This window comes from Petaurus breviceps, unplaced genomic scaffold, assembly GCF_028583685.1.
Source record: "Petaurus breviceps papuanus isolate PSGF00001 unplaced genomic scaffold, PetGlider_PUasm1.0 78, whole genome shotgun sequence".
Lineage (NCBI taxonomy): Eukaryota > Metazoa > Chordata > Mammalia > Diprotodontia > Petauridae > Petaurus > Petaurus breviceps.
This window is the reverse complement of record NW_027186502.1, coordinates 9604974-9626481: the sequence shown is the minus strand read 5'-3', so window position 1 is coordinate 9626481 and position 21508 is coordinate 9604974. Positions and strand designations below refer to the sequence as shown.

The 21508-nt window shown below is 33.6% G+C and overlaps 1 protein-coding gene across 1 annotated transcript in view; it reads right to left on the bottom strand.

The window, feature by feature from the left end:
• Positions 1-21166, bottom strand: part of LOC138175593 (solute carrier organic anion transporter family member 1B1-like) — a 51321-nt gene extending 30155 nt beyond the window's left edge. Inside the window, exons 1-7 of the mRNA XM_069106053.1 lie at positions 21029-21166; positions 14934-15075; positions 10812-10944; positions 5028-5149; positions 4645-4791; positions 3220-3318; positions 850-1092 (exon numbers count right to left, since the gene is read on the bottom strand). Coding sequence (XP_068962154.1) covers positions 850-1092; positions 3220-3318; positions 4645-4791; positions 5028-5149; positions 10812-10944; positions 14934-15075; positions 21029-21166 — 1024 coding nt within the window. The remainder of the gene's footprint in view (positions 1-849; positions 1093-3219; positions 3319-4644; positions 4792-5027; positions 5150-10811; positions 10945-14933; positions 15076-21028) is intronic.
• Between the last annotated feature and the right edge of the window lie 342 nt (positions 21167-21508).

The window sequence follows — 21508 nt, the reverse complement described above, 5'->3', positions numbered from 1 at the left end:
ACCAAACTGTACCTAGGAATGTTTTATGATTTCCCCTGAATTTGGAGTCAGATAACCTGAATTTGAATAAAATTCTACCATATGTCACCTTGGGCAAGTCACTCCCTTCCTTGGATCCTCAGTTTCCTAATCTCTAAAATTTAGGGGTGGGATGAGGGGACATCTATGACACCTTTCAACTCTAAATTCTATGATGCAATGAATAGGTCATATTCTTTATATACTTCAAACTAAATTTAGCTCCCTTGGCTTCAACAAATTTGCATAAAAGAGAAGTATTTGAGCAGGGGTGGGGACATAGGGCAAAGTTCTTGTTAACATTTAAGGCAATTCATAGCCTACCATATAATAGTGCTTTGATCAATTTTTTCCTTTTTGCACGCTTTACTTGAATCAGGAGACTTGGATTCTAATCCTGCCTTAGTCACTAATTCTCTGTGTCTTTAGAGAAACCATTTTCAATCATTTGGGTCTGTTTTCTCATTTGTGAAATGAAGACTGTATCAAACCACCTTAAAGTTTCTTTCAGCTCTTATATCATTTGTTCAATCTTCTGTGTGTATATTACACACTCAATGGTAATAATTATTTTTCTTATTCTCCAGCTATTCAATGAAAATATGTATTTTCCCTCTCTTCTTCCACCTGTCACAACATTCAAATTAATTTCACTAGGTGCCTAATAGAAACAATCATAGGCAAAAGATCTAATTTTGGAAATCATTATGATACTGGGCTTTCCACACTGAAATTTTATTGATGCTTAAATTAAGTGTAGGAGAGGACAGTCTTTGTTCCTTGTAGTTTGCACAGACCAAACAGAGTTATTTACATTTGTGAACTACTCACCCGCCAAACCATTAGTCTTTGCTTGCTCAGAATTTTCAAAATTTAACTTCTGGCCTCCATTTTCATTGGTACTGGGTGCATCCAAAGGTGTTAGACCTATGCTTTGCCTTCTTTCTTTCTTCAGATTCTTAGGAAAGAAAAAGAATGGTATCCCAGAAGCAATACCAAGCATTCCTGCTATAAGAAAGCCAAGCCACCAAGCACCAACCCAACGGGAATCAGTTGGCTTAATTGTTATAGTACCTATAATAAAAAAATTAAAATCCATTAAAAAAGTTACAATGTGAACACATATTATTTCAAGATTTGCTACCAGCTGCTTTTACTGAAGTTTAAATCATTCCATTTATCTTTATCCAATGAGAAAACTTATTCACACAAGAAAATTAAGCATTAAAAATAGATTAGTGAGAAACACAAACAGAGTTTGGACTCAATGAGAAATAATGCTAGTAAAACTTTAATATATCAAAACTGTGGGAATAGAAGTAAATAATTCTGTTAATGAAATTAATTTCAACACAACAAAAATCAACAAATATTGATAATCTACTATGTGCAAGTAACTGTGCAATGATAATAATTTATCAAATTTGGGAATATAAAAGTGAAATTAAGTCCAGACCTTGTATTCAAGTGTTTAAGGTTCAGGCTAATTGGAAGCTAAACCCTTCATCCCTAAAAGGCCTGTGGGTGGGGGTGGGGTGGGAACAAATCCCAATTTATGACATAGAATTTTATACTCTTAAAGACAGAATGAACTTTTAAGACCTAATCTAACTAGATCATTGAGTTAAATGTGTAATAATATATTGATATACTTTAGAAATGCAGTATGTAATGGTTCATTTGAGCCCTGATTTAAGAGTCATATGTATGTTGACTGTCAAATGTCCTTCCCCAAGGAATATTATAGCCAGGTTCTGGATTTCCCAGATCAAGTAGAATATATTACAAGCAGTCAAGAAGAAACTATTTAAATATTGTGGAAACACAATCAGGATAACCCAGGATCTGGCAGCTTCTACACTGAGGGATTGAAGGGCTTGGAATATGATATTCCAGAGGGCAAAGGAGCTGGCATTAAAACCAAGAATCACCTACCTATCAAAACTGAGTATCATGTTTCAGGGGAAAATATGGTCATTCAGTGGAATAGAGAACTTTCAAGCATTCTTGATGAAAAAACCAGAGTTGAACAGAAAATTTGACATTGAGATACAAGAAGTAAGAGAAGCATGAGAAGGTAAACAGGGAAAAGAAATCATAAGGAACTTATCAAAGTCAGATGATTTACATTCCTACATGGAAAATGATAATTATAATCTATGAAACTTTTCTAAGTATGCTAATAGTTGAAGGGAATATTATGTCTATATAGGAGGGTATATGAATACATATGTGAGTGTGTGTATATATGTGTACAGGCATACATAGACAGAGGGTACAGGACCAATTGAATAGGAAGGGATGATACTTAAAAGGTGAAATTGAGAGGTGAAAGAGGAATATAATGAGAGGAGATGGGGTGAGACAGAATGAGGTCAATTATCCCATACAGAAGAGGCAAGGGAAAACTGTTGCAATGGAGGGAAGAACAGGAAGGCAAAAGTGAATGGGTCAACTTTACTCTCATTGAATTTGGCTTAGGGAAGGAATGACATATACACTCAATAGTGTATCTCGCCCTTCAGGAGAGTAGGGGGGAAGGGGATGAGAGGGGGGATGAATGGAGGGGAGGGCAGGTTGGGGAAGGGCAAGTTGAAAGCACATGCTTTTGAAAAGGAACAGGGTCAAAGTTAAGAACAGGACAAGTAGGGGGTGGGATAGGATGGAGGGAAATATAATCAATCTTTCACAATATATTCACTATGCAAATGTTTTGCATAGCTACACATGTACAACCTATATGGAATTACTTGTGTTACCAGTAGGGTGGGTGATGAGGGAGGAAGGGAAAGAATCTGGAATTCAAAGTTTTAAAATCAAATGTTTAAAAATATATCACTATTATCATTTTTTTACATGCAACTGGAAAATAAGATGTACAGGCACTGGGGTATAGAGATCCATCTTGTCTTACTGGAAAGTCAGAGGGGGAATGGGGAAGATATAGGAGAGAACAGGTTGGGGGATGGGGTATACAGTGGGATTGCTGTTTTGGGGTGGTTTGTAGGGGAGAGATGGGGAGAAAATTTGTAACTCAAAATCTTTTGGAAATGAATGACGTAAACTAAAAATAAACATAAAATTTAATTAAAAGAAGCAAAAATGTAACCACTACATGTAAAAAATATAATTAATTCCTTGGAACAATGATGACTTGTGAATAAAATTCTAGAATTATAGATTTCATCTAGTTGTACTTACTTAGGTCTACGAATCCAATGTCCACATACAGATTTGCACATAAAGATCCTAGCAGATATCCTATGATTGGGCCAAGCACTGAAACTGAATGCAAAATGCCTGAAAAATTATAAAATAATTAAATTATTCCAAGTAATATAGTTTTATCATATCTTTGACATGCCATTTTTAATAAATATAACATATTGATTATTTACAGAAAATCTGTAAAATAATTCTTTGTTCTTTAAAATAATTGTATAGTCATCAAATATAAATTGATGGAATGGGAAGTCAAGGATGAATAGATTTAAAACATTGATAACTATTACACATTTAAGTTCTATGATGCTAAACTCATATTATTGGTGGGAGAATTCACTGGTATTATTTGCTGTATAGTTAAGGATGTGAACATTAGAGATAAAAAGGCAAAGGAGGGGAAATAGAGGGTCATTTTAGCCATGAGGTCACTAGATTTATCTTATGGTTTTAGGCCACTTGGCCTTTAGAGAGTAATATATACAAGGACCATTCTACAATGGCAAATAGAGGAAATTTATTTTCAGTGGGCAGAGCCACCTATTAACAAATGAGCTACATGATTTGCTTCAATCAGGATAAAGTTAAGAGAAATATTCTGCATCTCTTACATCAATAACTTGAGGAGATGCTGTTAAATGACTATCAATAGTTAGGGCAGGAAGATTACAGCTTAGGTCCTTGGTTTCCTTTTTCATCTTGGGTATCAGGGGCAAGACTATGACTTTCTTAGTTTTTTATTGAAATAAGGTATAAGAAGGCGATTTCAAGATTTTTATAGACTAGATGCCGAGGAGACATTTATCTGGGAGCAAGAAGGGAACAAAAAACAAAGCGAGACAGATTTAAAAGTTAGTCTCCTTAATTCTTGTGGCTTTCATAACCAAATCTACAGTCCAAGAAAATAATCTTTGTTGGTTGAGAAATCTTGTAAAAACCTTATGAAACTGAGAAACCTCATGAAACTGAGTTACTATCACTTAAAATCCTAGGACTATATTTAACATTCAGCCCATACAGGATTGGACTTGCTAACACCAGATAAAATCAAGAATATGGATCAGGGAGGAAGGTGAGGAGGAATTTTGAGAGAATAAGCTTTTTTCTAAATATAGAACTTGAACATAGGACCTGCACACAGGACCAGAATTGTTACTTTGTCCTTTGTAAGTTCAACCACCTATATGTTTCTTCATCTTATGTGATCATAAAATCCTTTAAATATTCATGATCTCCTTATATAAAATCGTTTTGTTATTTTTAGGGATAAGGGTAAGAGGAAAGCTCTGCTTTTCTAATTGAGGTGAACTAATCATAATGGGGATTTAGTTTGGGAATTTGTTCCTGGAAGAAAGGAAAAGAATTAAGGATATAATGGGGCCAAGGATCATAAAAGTACATTACCCATGTAAAAAGAAGAATATCCTTCTTTAGCAAAATTATCAATGTATGTGATTCCCAGGGGTCCAATGGGACTTTCCCCAATCCCACGTATCATGTTTCCAATCATTACATATATCCACATGATTGAACCAGATTCACTTTTGCAACCTTTGAACATAAAAATTTTGGAGTTTTTAGCATAATATACTTATGTACTTGTATAATTTTCTACTTGAATATTTCACTATGTTTACATTTCTTTCATTTGACTTTAATTTTGTTGGTTCAATTAGATGCTAAGTGTATTTTCCTGCTCAAATAATCTACCTTAGGGGAGAAAAACATAAATGACATGGAAACATTTTCTTAAATATTTTTTCTCATTAATGATCATCAATCCTTACCTGACTCTAATGGTATGGATAATCTGTTATTGCCAGATGAATTGAAATAATTTGAGCAATGAGTGTAGGATACTGTTGAATTTCCAAGTGGGTTAGCATTTAATCCTGAGTTGTACCTATAACTATGATAATATATTTGAAATATTAAAAAAGACAAAATAAGTTATTCATAATTTGTATATTCCAATATCCTACAAACTAACTTTATAATGCCTTACTTTCTCCACAAAGTACACTTTCAAATAGACTTTACTCCAATGATTTTCTGATCCATTTCTCAGCAGACTTGATGGGTAACAACGGATTAAGAATGCCCCCCAGGAATAATAATAGTAGAATCAGACACCAAGGACTAAATTAAAAAAATCTTTAAATACTGGTGAATGGATGTAAAAGCACAATTCCTTTTCTGTATATGGTATGCATATTCCACCTTGCATATATGAAAATGTAGCCAAAGACATGTCCATACAGGAATATTTAGTTGCTATTTAAAGGTTAAGTTGACCAGAAAGGTAAATCATAATCATTTAGCCATTGGTGGGAAAACATGGTTATCCTAGGTGGAGTCAACAATAACTAGAAGACAAAAAAGCCATAGAAGGAAAATAAAAGTAGTTTTGTACCCTGTCCAAAATTTGATTTGCTTTACTTTATGTAGGCCAATTAGATATGGTCCATTTTGTCCAAAAGATGAAGAGAGGGAGCTTTCAGAGAGACAAGAGTGACTGATGGGTCTCTGACTCAATCAACAAAAATTTATGATGTCTATGGTGTGTCAGGTATTGGGAGCACAAAGGCAAAAATGAAATAATTCCTGTCCTCAAGGATTTTACGTTTTATTAGAGCAGGCAATATATATATATATATATAAGTATATAAAAATACATAAAACAAACACAGTAATTTGGGATTGGGGGAGGGAGTCACTGGTAGACCATTCTCATCAACCATTCTCTGTATCTGTATGTATGTATGTATATATACACATAACACACATTTTATATATATATACTTATTTATATATGTGTATATATATGTATATATACACATATGCATATATCTCAGTAAATTCTCAACAACTCTGTGTGTGTGTGCATGCATGAATTCACTTCCCCCAATAAAATCTAAGTGAAGAATTTGGATAGTGATGTTCACACAGCTTGTACATTTCTTGCATATGTTATCAATAAGCTTCATGGTTAGATCAATTATCTATGGTCATTGAAATCCTGACCCAGACTAAGAGACAAAAACTGAGCAAAAACCCCTCCACCAGACTCTGCTTTGCCTTTGGGGTCTGATCTAGGTCTCTCCTCCTTTATTCCACCAAAGGGCTAAAAGAAGCTATCTACAATTTTAGCCTCCATTTTTTTCTCCTCTCATTTACTCCCAAATCCTTTGCAATCTGCATTTGGATCTCATCACTCAACTTAAACTGTTCCTCCAAATTAAATAATGAGCTCTTAATAAAACTGGTGGTATTTTCTTGATCTTCTTATTGACATATCTGCATTTGACATTGCTGTTAACCATCTCCTCCTGGATATGCTCTCATCCTTGAATTTTTATGAAATTACTCTCTCCTGATAATCTTCCTGTCTCACAGCTCCTTTAGTCTTTTTTGCTGGCTTATCATCCCTATGTCTTTGCCCTCTTCTTTTTTATAATCTTATATTTGATGACATAATCATCTCCCTAGGTTTGTATTTCCACTCTCAATAGTCTCTCTGACAGAGACTGTTGATAATATTACTATATGAATAAGAGGAATGGGATTTTGGAGAGTTACAATTTACCTAGCATTTGCGAGTGTTATGTTAAAGAAAGTGGCAAATTGGTTTTCATTCTTGCATCCCTTTGAATTATTATGCCTGGGGAAAGACAATATTTAAGAGAAATTGCAAAGAAAATAATCTTCCTGAAAACTGAGTTTTTCAGTTGTCCAAGAGCAAGTATCTGAAGACATTTTGAGAGAACTGAATAGTGGGACTTCTTTCCCAGAGATGATGTTTAGAGATATTTTGCTATTAACATTTTCTCACTTATTTCCTTATAAATAATGATTTATGTATTTGTTTTATTGTTAAACTGTGAATAAATTGTCAATCTAATAGCTATTATGTTTATCTCAACCTTGGAAATGAGAGATTATTATATATGGAGAGAGGATTAAAAACTTATAAGAAAAGAGATTTCTCCACATTAAGTAAATAAGGCTTATAGCTATTTCAGTCATTTGCAAAGAATTGTCAGAAAAAACCTTTTTATTTGTTTAAAGAACAAGATGTCAGTTAAGTATCAAGTGAAATAGCATGTAGAGAGAGGTGGTCATCCCTAAAACCTATCACACATGGGTCATAGCCTCTAATTGTGATAACTGTAATTGTCATCAACTCAATGATTTATATGGCCAGTCTCTCTCCTGAGTTCTAATCCTCCAACACCAACTGTGAATTGGAAATTTCAAACTGAATGTCCCAAGACATCTCAAATTCAAGATGTCCAAAACAGAAATCATTTGTTTTCCTCAAAACTTTCCTCTCTACTAAACTTCTTATTTCTTTTGAGAGCATATCATTCTTTCAACCTGCCAGGTTCATGATTTTTATGTTTTCTTTAATTTCTCCCTTTTCCTCTCCCCATATATTCTGGGATAGTGGTCAAAGTGCTATATTTGGACGAAGAAAGGACTGAGTTTGAGTGCTGCCTTAGATACTTAATAGTTATTTGACCCTGGGCATTTCACTTAGCCTCTCAGCCTCAATTTCCTCACCCATAAAAATATAAAATATAATAGTACCTCATAGTATTATTGTAAATCTCAAATGAAATAATACAAGTAAAGTGCATTGTGTGCCTCAAAGTACTTTATAAAGTGTTGCTATAACTTTAAAATATTACTATAAAGTATTACTATAACCAATCAGTTGTAAAATATAGCAATTTCTGTTTGTATAACTTCTCTTGCATCCAACCCCTTCTTTCTGCTCACTTAGCTACCATCTTAGTTCAAGTCCTCATAGCCTCTCATCTAGACTATTGTAATGGCCTCCTATTTGATCTTCCTGCCCCAAGTCTTTCCCCATACTAATCTATTCTCCACATAGATGCCAAAGTGATATTCTCTAAGTATAGATTTGACCATTTCATTCCTTTACCCAATAAACTCCAAGAGTTCCCTATTTTTTCTAAGATATAATATAAACTCTTATGTTTTCTAAAGTCTTTCAGAACTTGGTCCAAATATATCTCTCTACCTTCATTATGTATACCCTTCTGACCAAAATTAACTACTCTGTTACTTATACATAGCACTCAGTCTTATTTTATCTCTCTGGGCTACCAGCTATGACTGGAATGCACTCCCTCTCCATGTCTACCATAAAGAATCCTTCATTTAGTTCAATATGTATATCACTCATAACCTTTTACCCAGTGCCTTTGATGAGTCCTAAAACTTCTTCCTAAATACATGGTAATCATTTTGAATTTATTCTGAATTACTTACATATGTACATGTTGCTTCCCTGAAATGAATATAAGCTCCTTGAAAGCAGGAACTCTCATTTACTCCCCCTCTCTCCCATATCTTCTATGCTAGAACAGTAACTGGCATAATTGCAAATAATAAATGGTTGTGACTGATTGACTGACAAACAGAAAATCAATTCCTTTTGTTTTGGGAATATGCTTTGCCAGTGGGAGTTTACTTTTTCAAACTGTGGTTTCCTACTCATTGGCTTTCATGAGGGTGGCATAAATATTCTGAAATTCAGTACAAAAGAAAAAGTGCACAAAAATCTGGGAGATTTTCTAATGACACATTACTCACTGTAGTTTAGAATACTACATTTAAAAGTACTCCCAAAACCTTACACTGAAGAAAATTATGAAACCATCAGTACAAATATTTCAGTCTATTTCAAGTATAGGACATTAGAGATGTCAGGAATCTTGTGGATTATCTAGATACCCCACTTAACTCTTTAATTTTACATATGAGGATCTGAAAACTGAGGGAGGTATAGGAACTTGGTCAAAGTTACATAGCTGATAAAGGTGGGGCCAAGACTTGAATCCTGTACTCTAGACCACAGACTTAGGGCTCTTTATACTACATGCTGCTCTTTTGTTCTCCAAGTTTGCAAAGGCTATTTGGAATATACATTTACTACATATGATAATAAGCTTATCATCAGATAAACTCACCATCAGGAAATATAATCATGGAGATTGTTTCAGCTTTGTCACTCATATTTTGTCAATATCCTTAGTTGCTTCTGCCTCTCTGATTGGAGGGCAGAACAAAAAAAAGTCTGTTCCCCTAAACACCCTTTGTTGAGGGCTCTAAATAATGACCGTTTCTTCATTTGTCACTAGCTCCTCTGCTTGGTTTTCACTATTTTCATCATTTCTGTTTGCTTTCTAGAACCCACCTCCCACTCCTCAACCCAGTCCCAGCTTTTCAGCTTCCTTTTGTGTTTTGTCTTCTCCTATTAGATTGTAAGCTCCCTGATGACATGAACTGCCTTTCTTTTTCTTATTTGTAACCCCAGCACCTAACAGTGCCTGGAACATAGTAGGGGTTTAATAAATGTTTGCCACATTATTTATTGTATATTGATGTGATCCATAGACTAATATATCTGCAAAACATATTGTCAGATTTCCAATAGCATTTCATTATCATGTCATTTAATAGGGATGAAATAGTTCATTTTTGAGCCATATCACTAATAAGTACAGAAGTTTAAATTATAGGTTTGAGATAAAGATAAGATCAAATCAGTCTAATCTTGCATTTTTGGTAAAAGAAAAATAGAAGTTGTGGCACCTGAAAAAGAACTTTTTACTATCTAAACAACAGCTGAATCACCAGTTCCACATCGAAAAATAAGAAAGGCAACTTTTGATAATAGATAGAGGCTTAGCTTTGGAGTACAGACAATCCATATTCATGATATATACTGATATATACTGGCTCTGTGATCCAGGACAAATCAATGAACCTCAATTTTCCCCTAGCTATTCTTGAAGATTATAAATTTCAAAGCAAGTATGAATATTCCCAGGTAGAAAGAATTTCTCATTGGGTGTTCCCTAAACCAGTGAAATCCTAGATTCATTTTTTAAACAGGTAAAAAAAATTCAAACATTTTTCAAAGTTATTACATAGACAATGACTCTTTTAGAGTTACAGAATAACCAAACACTAAGGCAGAATGTCAGTCCTTTATTTTTCCCTAAGTTGTGCTCTCTAATACAAGGAAAATATTAATTTGGATAATTGTCAATTAATCTGTTCAACTGATGCTTTTCTTCCTCTCTTCACCAAACTTATAAAAATATTTGTTATTTTTGTTTTGTTTTTTGAGGGGAAAAGGAAGGGAAATTGGGGTTAAGTGACTTGCCCAAGGTCACACAACTAATAAGTGTTAAGTATCTGAGGCCGTATTTGATCTTAGGTCCTCCTCACTCCAGGGCCAGCGCTCTATTCACTGTGCCATCTCTAGACATCCCAAAAGCATTGGTTATTATAGCACCCTGTGAACACATATAAGAAATATTTTATTCACATTCCTGAGATTTCTCAAACATTTTTATTTGTTCCTAAATCTTGGCAGGTAAAAACAGCTGTGTCATCTATATTAATATATATGGAAAGTTTACCCCCTATTTTCACAATCTTAGCAAGCTTTCTGAAAAAGAAATTGTTTTAATAAGTCTAAATATTTGGAATTTTAATGCTATATTTGCAAATGATGATTGTTTAATACTTACTATCCCATGAGGAAGTGAGGTAAAGCAGTTAACAAACTTCCAGCTCCCATAACGAAACACCCAATTCCAATTAATCTTGGTATGTGTGATTTGGCTCCAAAATGACTTACCAGTGTAATCATCAGCAAATTTCCTAGAAGTGGAATAATTATATTCAATTATAATTCAGTTCAGTAAGTATAATATGCCCTAAGCACTGGCTATGTGAAGGCTTTGTTTCTGGCAGGCATTGGAGAGAGTACAAGTGAAGTATAAAATACTGTAGCTATTATGTCTCTCCTCAAGGAGCTTAGAATCTAGCTGAGGAGACAAAACTAACAGATATGAAAGAGAACAATTGTTTAACTGTGTTGTCCTAAGTACAATAATAAGATTGCATAGTCAGAGTTTAAATAAGGAAAACATAATTAAGGAAATATTCATTGAGGTGGTGGGACTCAAACTAAGTCTTGAAGGTGTAATAAGATTTATTTGAGAAGAAAGGAAGAAAGGACATCAGGATAGGTTCATGAAAAAGATGAGAAGGAAGATGATATATTATTTGGTGAACAAATGGTTCAACTGACTGCAGTTGAACAAGGAGTACTAAGTCAATAAACAGCCCAAGTCAAGGAGTAGACTAAAAATACACTTGGCCAAATTATGATGGTATAGTACATAGGGTCAGTGGCACCAAAACTGAAGGAAAGATGTAGTTGAAAATAAAAAAATACCAAACTGTGATATTCTATTTTTCTGAAAATGCCTTTTTAATCATTGGAACATAAACCAGACCTTCCAAGGGATTTGGTAGCTTGTGCAGTGATTACTGACTCTTGTATATGGCAATTTAATTTTCCCAAAGTCGAAAAAAACAACCAGAAGAATGGCAAAAATGAATGAATGGATGAATGATAATAACATAGCTGATCCCCAGTGATATCCTGTCCATGGTCAAGGTATTGCAAAGACTGAAGTACTGAATATCAAAAAACAGAAATCATATTTGCTAATGAGACTCATATTTGCAATCAAGGCTATAACACAGGCATTACCAGAGTGAGTCCAGATAAGTCTTAAGGTATGGGCATAGTCATTATATAGTTAAAAAAAACTACACAAAATGTTTTGTGTAGCTTTTTTTACATTGTGTTACTAGAGTTCTTATCCCTATTGAGAGAATTATGGTCTCTTAAAAGTGAATTTGTTTTCTGAGAAGCAGTGGAATTGTTTTAAAAAAATCACAGAAATTTAAAAATGGAGCTGCAACACAACTCTGTATTATGTTAAACATCAGTTTATAAGATTTGCCTAAGAGATATAAAATACTTTTCAATGTCATGGGAATTTCTATGATTCAAACTTTTGAAAATATATGACCTATATCATGGAATTTGGAAAAATGGACTGATGGTCAAAAGGTATACTTTATGTCCAATGGAATAAAAATATGGTTTCATGATGAAGAATTGAAGAATATATATCAATCTCTCCATGTCAAATCATGTAAAATAAGTTTTTGCCATTTATTTTCTAGACTAGTTTAATAAATTATTTCACAGTTGCTGCTTATACACTCATTTATTTCAGTTATATCTGACTTTTTTTGAACCTTTTTGGGCTTTTATTGGCAAAAGTACTAGAGTGGTTTGCCATTTCCTTCTCTAACTCATTTTACAGATGAGAAAATTGAAGTAAACAGGGTTAAGTGACTTGCCCAGGGTCACACAGCTAGAAAGTGCCTGAGGTCAGATTTGAACTCAGGTATTCTTCACTCCAATCCCAGCACCCTATCTACTGTAGTACCTCACTGCATGATTTTAACAAAAAAAATTTTTTTTGAGAGAGTTTGAATTTAGCATATGAATTCTTTGTTGGACATGTTGAGTTTTAGATAGAGTCAAGAATTGAAATGGGGATGTACATATACATTCACATGGACTCGGAAATCAAGTGAGAATGACATTTGGAAGCAAAAGACCAATGTTTAAAACCTTTTGGAATGAGTTAGCTATTCAGTGGAGAAAGAAGATAAGGCAGAAGGAAAACCTATACTTAGAAGGCAAGTGAAAGAAACAAGGTAGACCATGATGAAATGGTCAGAAAAGTAGGAAGAAAACCAAGGCATTGTACATTCTTAGAAATGTATCTGGAAGTCACTTCAGACATCATCTAGATCAATTCCTTCATTTTACAGACAAAAATACTTAACAGAAGTTATATGACTTACTTGAAATCATAGAACTTCTTTTCTGGAGCAGAACTAGAATCCAGACCTTCTGATTGTCCTGTACTATTCACTATACCATGTGACTATGTAAGTTTCAGGAATGAGGGAGGTTCTCAGTAGTGTCAAATATATGGCAAAGTGGGGAAAAGAAATGAGTAAATATTTACATAGAACTTACTAAATTCCAGAAACTGTGCTAAGTGCTTTAAAAACAACAGCAACAAATATCTGACTTGATCCTCACAATAACTCTGTGATATAGATGATATTATTATTTCCTTTTTACAGTTGAGGAAACTGAGGTAAACTTTGGTTAATGACTTGTCCAAGGCCATACAGCTAGCAAGTGTCTAAGGCCATTTGAATTCACGTCTTTCTGATTAAAGGCCCATCACCCTATCCACTGTACCATTAGCTACCAACAAAAGGTTAAAGAGAATGAATATGTGTATACATATATTTGTGTGTATATATGTATATGTATGTGTGTCTATCTATCTATCTATCTATCTATCTATCTATCTATCTATCTATCTATCTATCTATCTATCTATCTATCTATCTATGAGATCCTTGACAGCTCACTTGTCAGGGGCTTAAATATGCTTCTGAGAAAAGTAGTTACTGAATTAAATTTATCATAATAGACCTATGATTTCCCTCAGAGTTCTATATCTATGCCAAGCCTAGGTTTCCCTCAGAGTTGTAAGGGAGGCAACTACTAAGTTATATCTAATTCAGAGTTCTGAGATTGTGGTTACTCTTTTTTCATATGGCAAATTTTAGAAAGAACATTGAAATACATGACATATATAATCTACTTTAGTGATTTCCTTATGAAGAATTGGAGAATTTTTTTAGGTTAATAGCTAGAGAAATAATAGTAGTAATAAAAGCTAGCATTTTATAGTGGTTTAAGGTTTAACAACAATTTTATTTCTTTCATTTATTTTCTTTTAGTAAATATTATCTTATTTTATCCTCACAACCACATCAGGAAATAGGGGTGATTTTTGTCCCCATTTTAAAGATGAGGAAACAGTGGCAGACAAAATTTGTCCAGAGCCCTCAGCTGGTAATTGTCTGAGGTAGGATTTGAATTCGGGTCTTTTTAGCTTCAGGTAGCACACTATCTGTTGAGCAATCTACCTATATTGTTCTGTGATTATGAGGCAAATATAATTTACCTGATTACAGATAGAATATGAAAATTTGGTTACTACCTATAAAATAAGGTGGAATAATTCATAGAGATGACCTAAGTGATAAAAGGAAAAAAAAATAATGGAAGATGAGAGAGGGAGGTGAATGAACAGAATTTAGAACTCTATCCAAGAAAGACTGTAACTGTCTGCTCCTTGATATTGTGGCAGATCAGATTAACTGGCCAATAAGAGACTGGAATGCATTGTCGCCATCTGATCCTGAGAAAGATTAAAAAAAAAAGATTTATATACTCGACTCTGAATCTGAGTTTGGAAAAGACCTCAGAAATGGTCTAGTCCAACCCATACCTAAATGAGAATTTCCTTTACCATGTACTTTACATAGACCATTGAGTCTTTGCTTGCAAATGGCCAGTGAAGAGAACACAAATTACTTCCGGAGGCAACCCATTCCAATTATGGATAGTTCTAATTGTTAGAAAAGCCATTGTATCAAGGTTAAGCCTGCCACTTAGAAATTTTCAAAATTCATTTAAGGCATCTGCTATAAATAAAAAGGAGAAATATATTGTGACTTTAGAATGAAATAAAGGAATTTGGTATAAATATGTGGGTCTGAATATTTGATGGCAGGAGGAAGAAGAGAGAGTCAAAAATTCACTTTGAAACTGGACAGCAATTAATTTATTAACTACCAGAAAGTTAGTTTACTTTTCAAGACTATCTCCTAAATGAAATAAAAATTACCTATTTCAAAGCTTCCATCAACTAAACCAGCTTCAGATGTTGTCATACCAAATCTTCTTTCTATCTGAGTGATGGAACTTTTCATGATAGCTCCTGATAGTGCTTTGCAAGTAAAGGTGAATGTTAGGGCCACCATGAACATCTATTCAAGGGACAGAAGGGAAAGGAAAGTATGATTAAATAAAAGGCCACAAAGAATTCTTCTGTTGGTGTATATTAATTTTACCCCCTCGGCTTTCATAAATACTTTTACCTTTCTTATAATTTTTAACTTTGGTATAAGACTTTATTATAATAATGTTGAACTTAGCACCAGCATGTTTGCAAAGACCTCCTTTGGCTCAAATTTCATAGCCTCAAGGCAGAGTAACCAAGGTGAAGACTTTTTTTTTTACATTTGTGCTTGCTCATTTTATTTGAATTTTCAAAAAATGAAGACATTTTAAAATAATTTTTTCAACACTTCTTAGGCAATTAGGTGAAATAGCCTATAGCAATAATAAAATAATCAATATTTTCTTTGTAAAATCTAATATATTAACAGAAACTCATAATGGGGAGAGAAGCAGCTGAGTTAGTTTTACAATAATAGTCCCAATCACATATCTAAATAGTAGCCAAGAGGCAAGTAGTTATTTGTCTCTGGCAGTATCCAGGAGGAGTTTGTTAGTGAAATTACAGAAGGTTACAGTTTCAACTGAAATCCAGAAGAAGCCAATGCTGAGGGAACCATTTCAGTGCTATTCAGGTTAGGTACTGTTGATTTTTACAGCCGGGTATCCACAGAACATGTGTGCTGTAAATACAACCATATATTCTTGTCAGAGGAGTAGGCAAAAGAGCTTGAGAAAGGCCTCTCTAAATATTGGCCTATTTGAGAGATTCTATGTTTTCTTGATGAGAGGGGAAATATAATCAAGGATCAGAGGTTTAGTACTGGAAGGGATTTGACAAATCAACTGGTTAATCCTTCTCATTTTACAAATGAAAAATCTAAGGCCCAGACAAATAAAATGTAAGATCGTACAGATTATAAGTTACCAAGAGAGATGGAGTTCAACCTAGAAATGAGCCAGAAAGAAAAAAAAAGTTAGTGAGGGATCATATATAGAATATTAGCAATCGAAAGATTCTTAAGGAACACCCTTGCCAAGATCAAAAAGAAAGCAAAAACCTAGGGATAAGTTTTTTTTTTTAAATAGTTTTTCACATAAAGGTCTCATGTCAAATATATAAGGAATTTTGTCAAATCTAGAAGAATATAAGTCATTCCCCAGTTGATAAATGGTCCAATATATGAACAGGAAGTTTTTAGATAAAATAATCAAAATTATTTATGGTCATATACAAGTGTTCTAAATCATCATTTATTAGAGAATGCAAATTAAAACAACCTTGTATACCTATCATATTGGCAAAAAAGGGGAAAGCAAAAATGTTGGAGGGGATATGGAAAAATTGGGATACTAATTTATTAGTATCCCTAAACTAAATAATAACTAAATAAATAAATAAACTAAATAAAAACTAAATAAACTAATCCAACCATTCTGGAGAGCAATCTTGAATTTTATCCAAAGAATTACTCAATTGCCTATATACTCTTTGACCCAGCAATACCACTACTATATCTCTTTCCAAAGATGATTAGAGAAAGAGATCATCTTCCACTCTGCTGCCAAAGTGACCACTCCCTTAATAAGCTCCAAGATCAATTACAAAAGCCTTTGGCATTCAAAACCTTTCATAACCTGCTCTCCCTCCCATTCAAATTTTCTGGTCTTACTATCTTGCACCTTCCTTCCCTACTCACCTCAAGTACTCTGTGATCTAGTGATATCGACCTGGTTATTACTTGATTAATTCATTCTATCTCCCAACAATTGGCAACAACTGTTTTTCCCTCCAAGCCTAGAGTGCCTTACCTCCTCATCTCTGCTTTGTTTGGTCACTTTGGCTTCCTTTAATTCCCAGCTAAAATCCCACCTTATATTGGAAGTTGTGAAAGAGAGATTGAAAGACCAAATAACATGAATTGGGACTATGTGTCAATCATAATGAATAAAAGAAAGACCAAATTAAAGAAAAATAATGGTCTATCATCTAAAATGATCTTGCTGAGATAGTATAACATTTATTAATAGCAGATAAAGTGGCTCTTTTCGATGCATTTATGTCTTTGAACACATAATTTAAAAAAAGAAATAAATTGATTCCAAAATTTGAAAATAAAAGCAAAACTTGTTACCTCTGGGCATCCTAACTTCAAGATCAGTGAAACCCCATCATCTATATGAATCTTTGCCTGATTCCCCCTTAATGTTAGTACTTGTCCTCTATTCATTATCTCCAATTCATCATGTATGTATACACTCACACACACACACACACACACACACACACACACATATATATATATAGTACATTATTGTTTACATGTTGTCTATTATAAGCTCTGTAAGAGTAGGGACTTAAAAAATTCTTTGTATTTTCAGAGTTCAACATAGTGTCTGGCACATAGTAGGTACTTAATAAATGCTATTGTCTAACTGATTGCAAAGATCAGAACTTACTACTTGTGTAGCATTCTTTTGTCCATTTAAAGTTGCTGTTATTTTTTTATCTTCTGACAAATTTCATTTTACTTTTGGATGTTTGTATTCCAAATTTGTTGTTTTCTCTTTCAGAGTTTCTATGTCCTTCAACTGGATCTCTATTCTTTTCTACGTCCTACATTTTACTGTTTGTCTTTTAAATTCTGTTTTAAGAATTCTAATTAACAAGCTGATTTCATTCCCAATATCTATTCTTAAATGTCTTATTTCTTTTTTAAATAACTCTAGACTAGCTTGATTTTTTCCATAATGTCAGAGAAGTATACAGAATTCATGAAATTTTTACCTTCCCCAGAAAATTTTATATTTTACTTAGTATTAAAGAATCAACTGAAACTAATTAAAACTGTAACTTCAATCACATTGGAAGATAAAGATAATAAACCTTTTTCTATATAATCACTAAAACACAATAAGAACAAGTAGAAAAAGAAATTCTACTAAATATATTTGTAAAATCCATAGTGTCTTGGAGTCCAGATACCAAGATATACACCAGAATTATAAAAATACAACTATCAAACTTTCATTACAGACAGAAAGGCAGATATAAATAATTGGAGATATATTAACTGCCCATGGTAGAGCTGTGCTAACATAATAAAAATTACAATCCTATCTAAATTAGTTTGGAAATTCAGTGTTATATCAATCAATCCACTAAAGGGTTACTTTGTAGATTAGAAAAATTAACAAAACTCAATATCATGAGGAAGAATTTTTAAAGTCTGCAGAGTATAGGGATCTCCCAGCAGCTGGTCTTAAAAATGTACTAAAAGTAGTAATCATCAAAATGGTTTGCTATTGGTAAAAAAAGGAAAATTTGATCAGTGGAATCTATCAGGATCATTAAGACATAGAAGCAGTCAAACACACTAGCATACTATTTGATAAACATAAGGACTCCAAGAATTGGTGTAAGATCCATTAGTCAACAAAATCTCCTGGGAAAACTTAGAGGTTGTCCTTATGTTAGATGTCAACTGACTTCTCACACCATATTTCAAGCTCAAAATGGATAGATGACCTAAATGGAAAAGGTCATATTATAAATAAGTTAGTAGACAAAGGAAGGAGTTAAGTTTTAGAACTGTATTTTGCAGAAAAGTTCTTGATCAAAGAAAAGAGACGATCAAAAAAAATGAACAATTTTGAAAAAAAATTGTACATATAAAATGAACACATTTAAATAAAAAACAAACAGTAATTTTGGGGTGGCATAAATCTTTGCAACAAGTTTCTCTAATAAAGTCTTTATATTCAAGATATGTAAGGAATTGATTCAGATTTAGAAAAACAAAAGTCATTTGTCAAATGATAAAGGACCAAAAGATGTGAATAGGAAATTCATAGCAAAAGAAATACAAGTCATTAATAACCATATGAAAAAGCTCCCAAACTCTGATGTTAAGAGAAATACATATTAAGCAATTGTAATGTTCCACTTCACATTCATGAGATTGGCAAAATGACCAAAAAAGAAAATGGCAACTTTTGGTGGGCTATGGGAGAACAAACAGGTAGACAAATGCATAGGTAATACAGCTGTGAATTTGTCCAACCATTCCAGAAACTATTTTGAGTCATACCCCAAAGCCACTAAACTGTCCACACACCCTATGACATAGTGATACCACCACTATGCATAAATTTAAAAGAGAATAAAGAAAAGTGGGAGCTACTCCATTGTATAAAAGTATTTGTAGCACTACTCTATTGTGGCAAAGATCAGTAAAAAAAAAAACAAACAAAAACATGTGCCCATGAATTGCGGAAGGGCCACTCAATTATAGCATGTGAATATAATAGAATAGTGTTGTGTCATAAGACATGATGAGATATTCAGAAAAAAATGTGGGAATTGATATGAGCTGACACTTCATGAAGTGAGAACCAGGAGAGAAATTAATATAATAGCTACAGCATTATGAAGGAAAATAGTGGTTAAAAAAATTAAGAACTGTGATCAATCCAATGACCAAGAAGGACTCTAGAAGATTAATGATCTTATTAATTAATAATTCTTCCCACCTCTTTGCAGAGAGGTAACAGAATCTATGTACAGAATAAGATGAATGTTTTCAGACACAATTAATATGTGAATATATTTTGTGTATTTATATTGATAAGAAAGTTTTTATTTATTCAGGGAGATTTGGGATGGGGGTAGGGATACTTATAAAAAAGGAAAAGAAAAAATTATCTTTGATTCATTTTAAAATACACATAAGACAGGAAGAAGAAATTCAGAAAATGACACAGACAAATAGGGCAGTGTTGGTTTATGCCAAATTAAGAATATATTTTAAAAACCAAGTTATAAGTAGTAGAAATTAAAGCTTTCATATGAAATTCTCTTTTTCTCTCCTTATTTGTGTAGGGAAATATTAGGGTTTTTTTATGTATGTCAAGTTCATAACAATAAAGGCCACAAGGGAACTGACCAATCTTTTGCCAGCAAATGTCCAGCTCCTTTTCTAATTCCAACAAGGAAAAGTTCATTCTTTGTAAAGAAGCAAAAGCATAGACATTATTTTGTATTTAGTTCAAAATAATAATACTATCATCATTATCTCTCTTTTCTGTCCTATGGTATGGACTCAACTACTCACCTATGTGGGCACTGCAGTCTAAGGAAATAGCACATGCTGTGACACATGGGTCTCCCTTCTCTCCTGCTGCAATGATTCATCCTAACCTGCTTTCATACCAACAAGTCTTGGGATTTTTCCAGAGTGTTTTTTATATGGGAGCTTACCATGAACATAGGACTAACACTAAAACTCTCTCCTCTCCTCTCCTTTCCTTGAGGTACTCAGTAGAAGTCAAAAGTCAAATAATTTTAACATTCATTCACTAGAAGACCAGAGAAGAATTAATCACAGTGTAATAAGGATCAACCCATAATTCTGAGTCTTAACCTCCCACCAAGGTATACAGGACCTTGATTTTATCAACATAAGAAGCTCCCATTGAACAATTTCCTCCCCCCTCCCCCATGTAGATCAACACCTTTGCAACTTAGAGAGTTAGAAAGTTTTCCAGGGTCATGTAGGCAATATGTCTCAGAAGAGGGACTTGAACCCAAGGCTCCATGACTCCTAGATTAATTCTCATTAGATTCTGCAGCATTGCCTCTCCTGGAAACTATTATTCCTCTCAAATTAGAAACTTCTTTCCTCTTAACAAACAAAATTCTAATTTGTTGTTTTTGTTCAGTTATTTTAGTCATATCCAACTCTTCAAGACCCCATTGGGGGTTTTCTTGGCAAAGACACTGCTGTGATTTGTCATTTCCTTCTCTGGCTCATTTTTCATATGAGGAGCTGAGGCAAACAGGGTTATATGATTTATCCAGTGTCACAGAGTTGGTCTTCCTAGAGTCTTCCTGACTCTATGCCCAGCACTCTATACACTGTACTACCTTGCTTCCCCAAAAGAATAATTATTCATATATTGACAAAATATATCTCAATTAACCTTCAAGTTATTGCTGCAGTTAGTTTTCTTCTTGACTGAAGACTCCATAGCTATTTGCTTGTTCGAATATTGGCTTGAGTCTTTTCTGGAATCAGAGATATCTGTTTGTACTGATTTGTTTTCTTGTCTTGAATTCATTACCTGGGGAAGAATATCAGATTTTATTTCATTATTTAATGTGTGAACTGAGCATGACTTTCCCAATTTCCAAAACCCAGTTTGTGACACTTTGCTCTGTAATAAATCATGGAACTTCTAATGCTAGCACTGAGTGGGATGTTTAAGATTACCTACTCAATCCTTCACTTTATAAATGAAGAGCTGAGACCCAGAGAGATGAAGTAGTTCAAATAGGACACTTAGCTAAATTGGAATGAAACCCAGAGCTCTCCCCCTCACCCCCATCCTTTGCTGTAGTTGTTATCTACACATCAATCAAATATCCAGAATTATCGTCATGTATCTCATTGGTGAACAGCA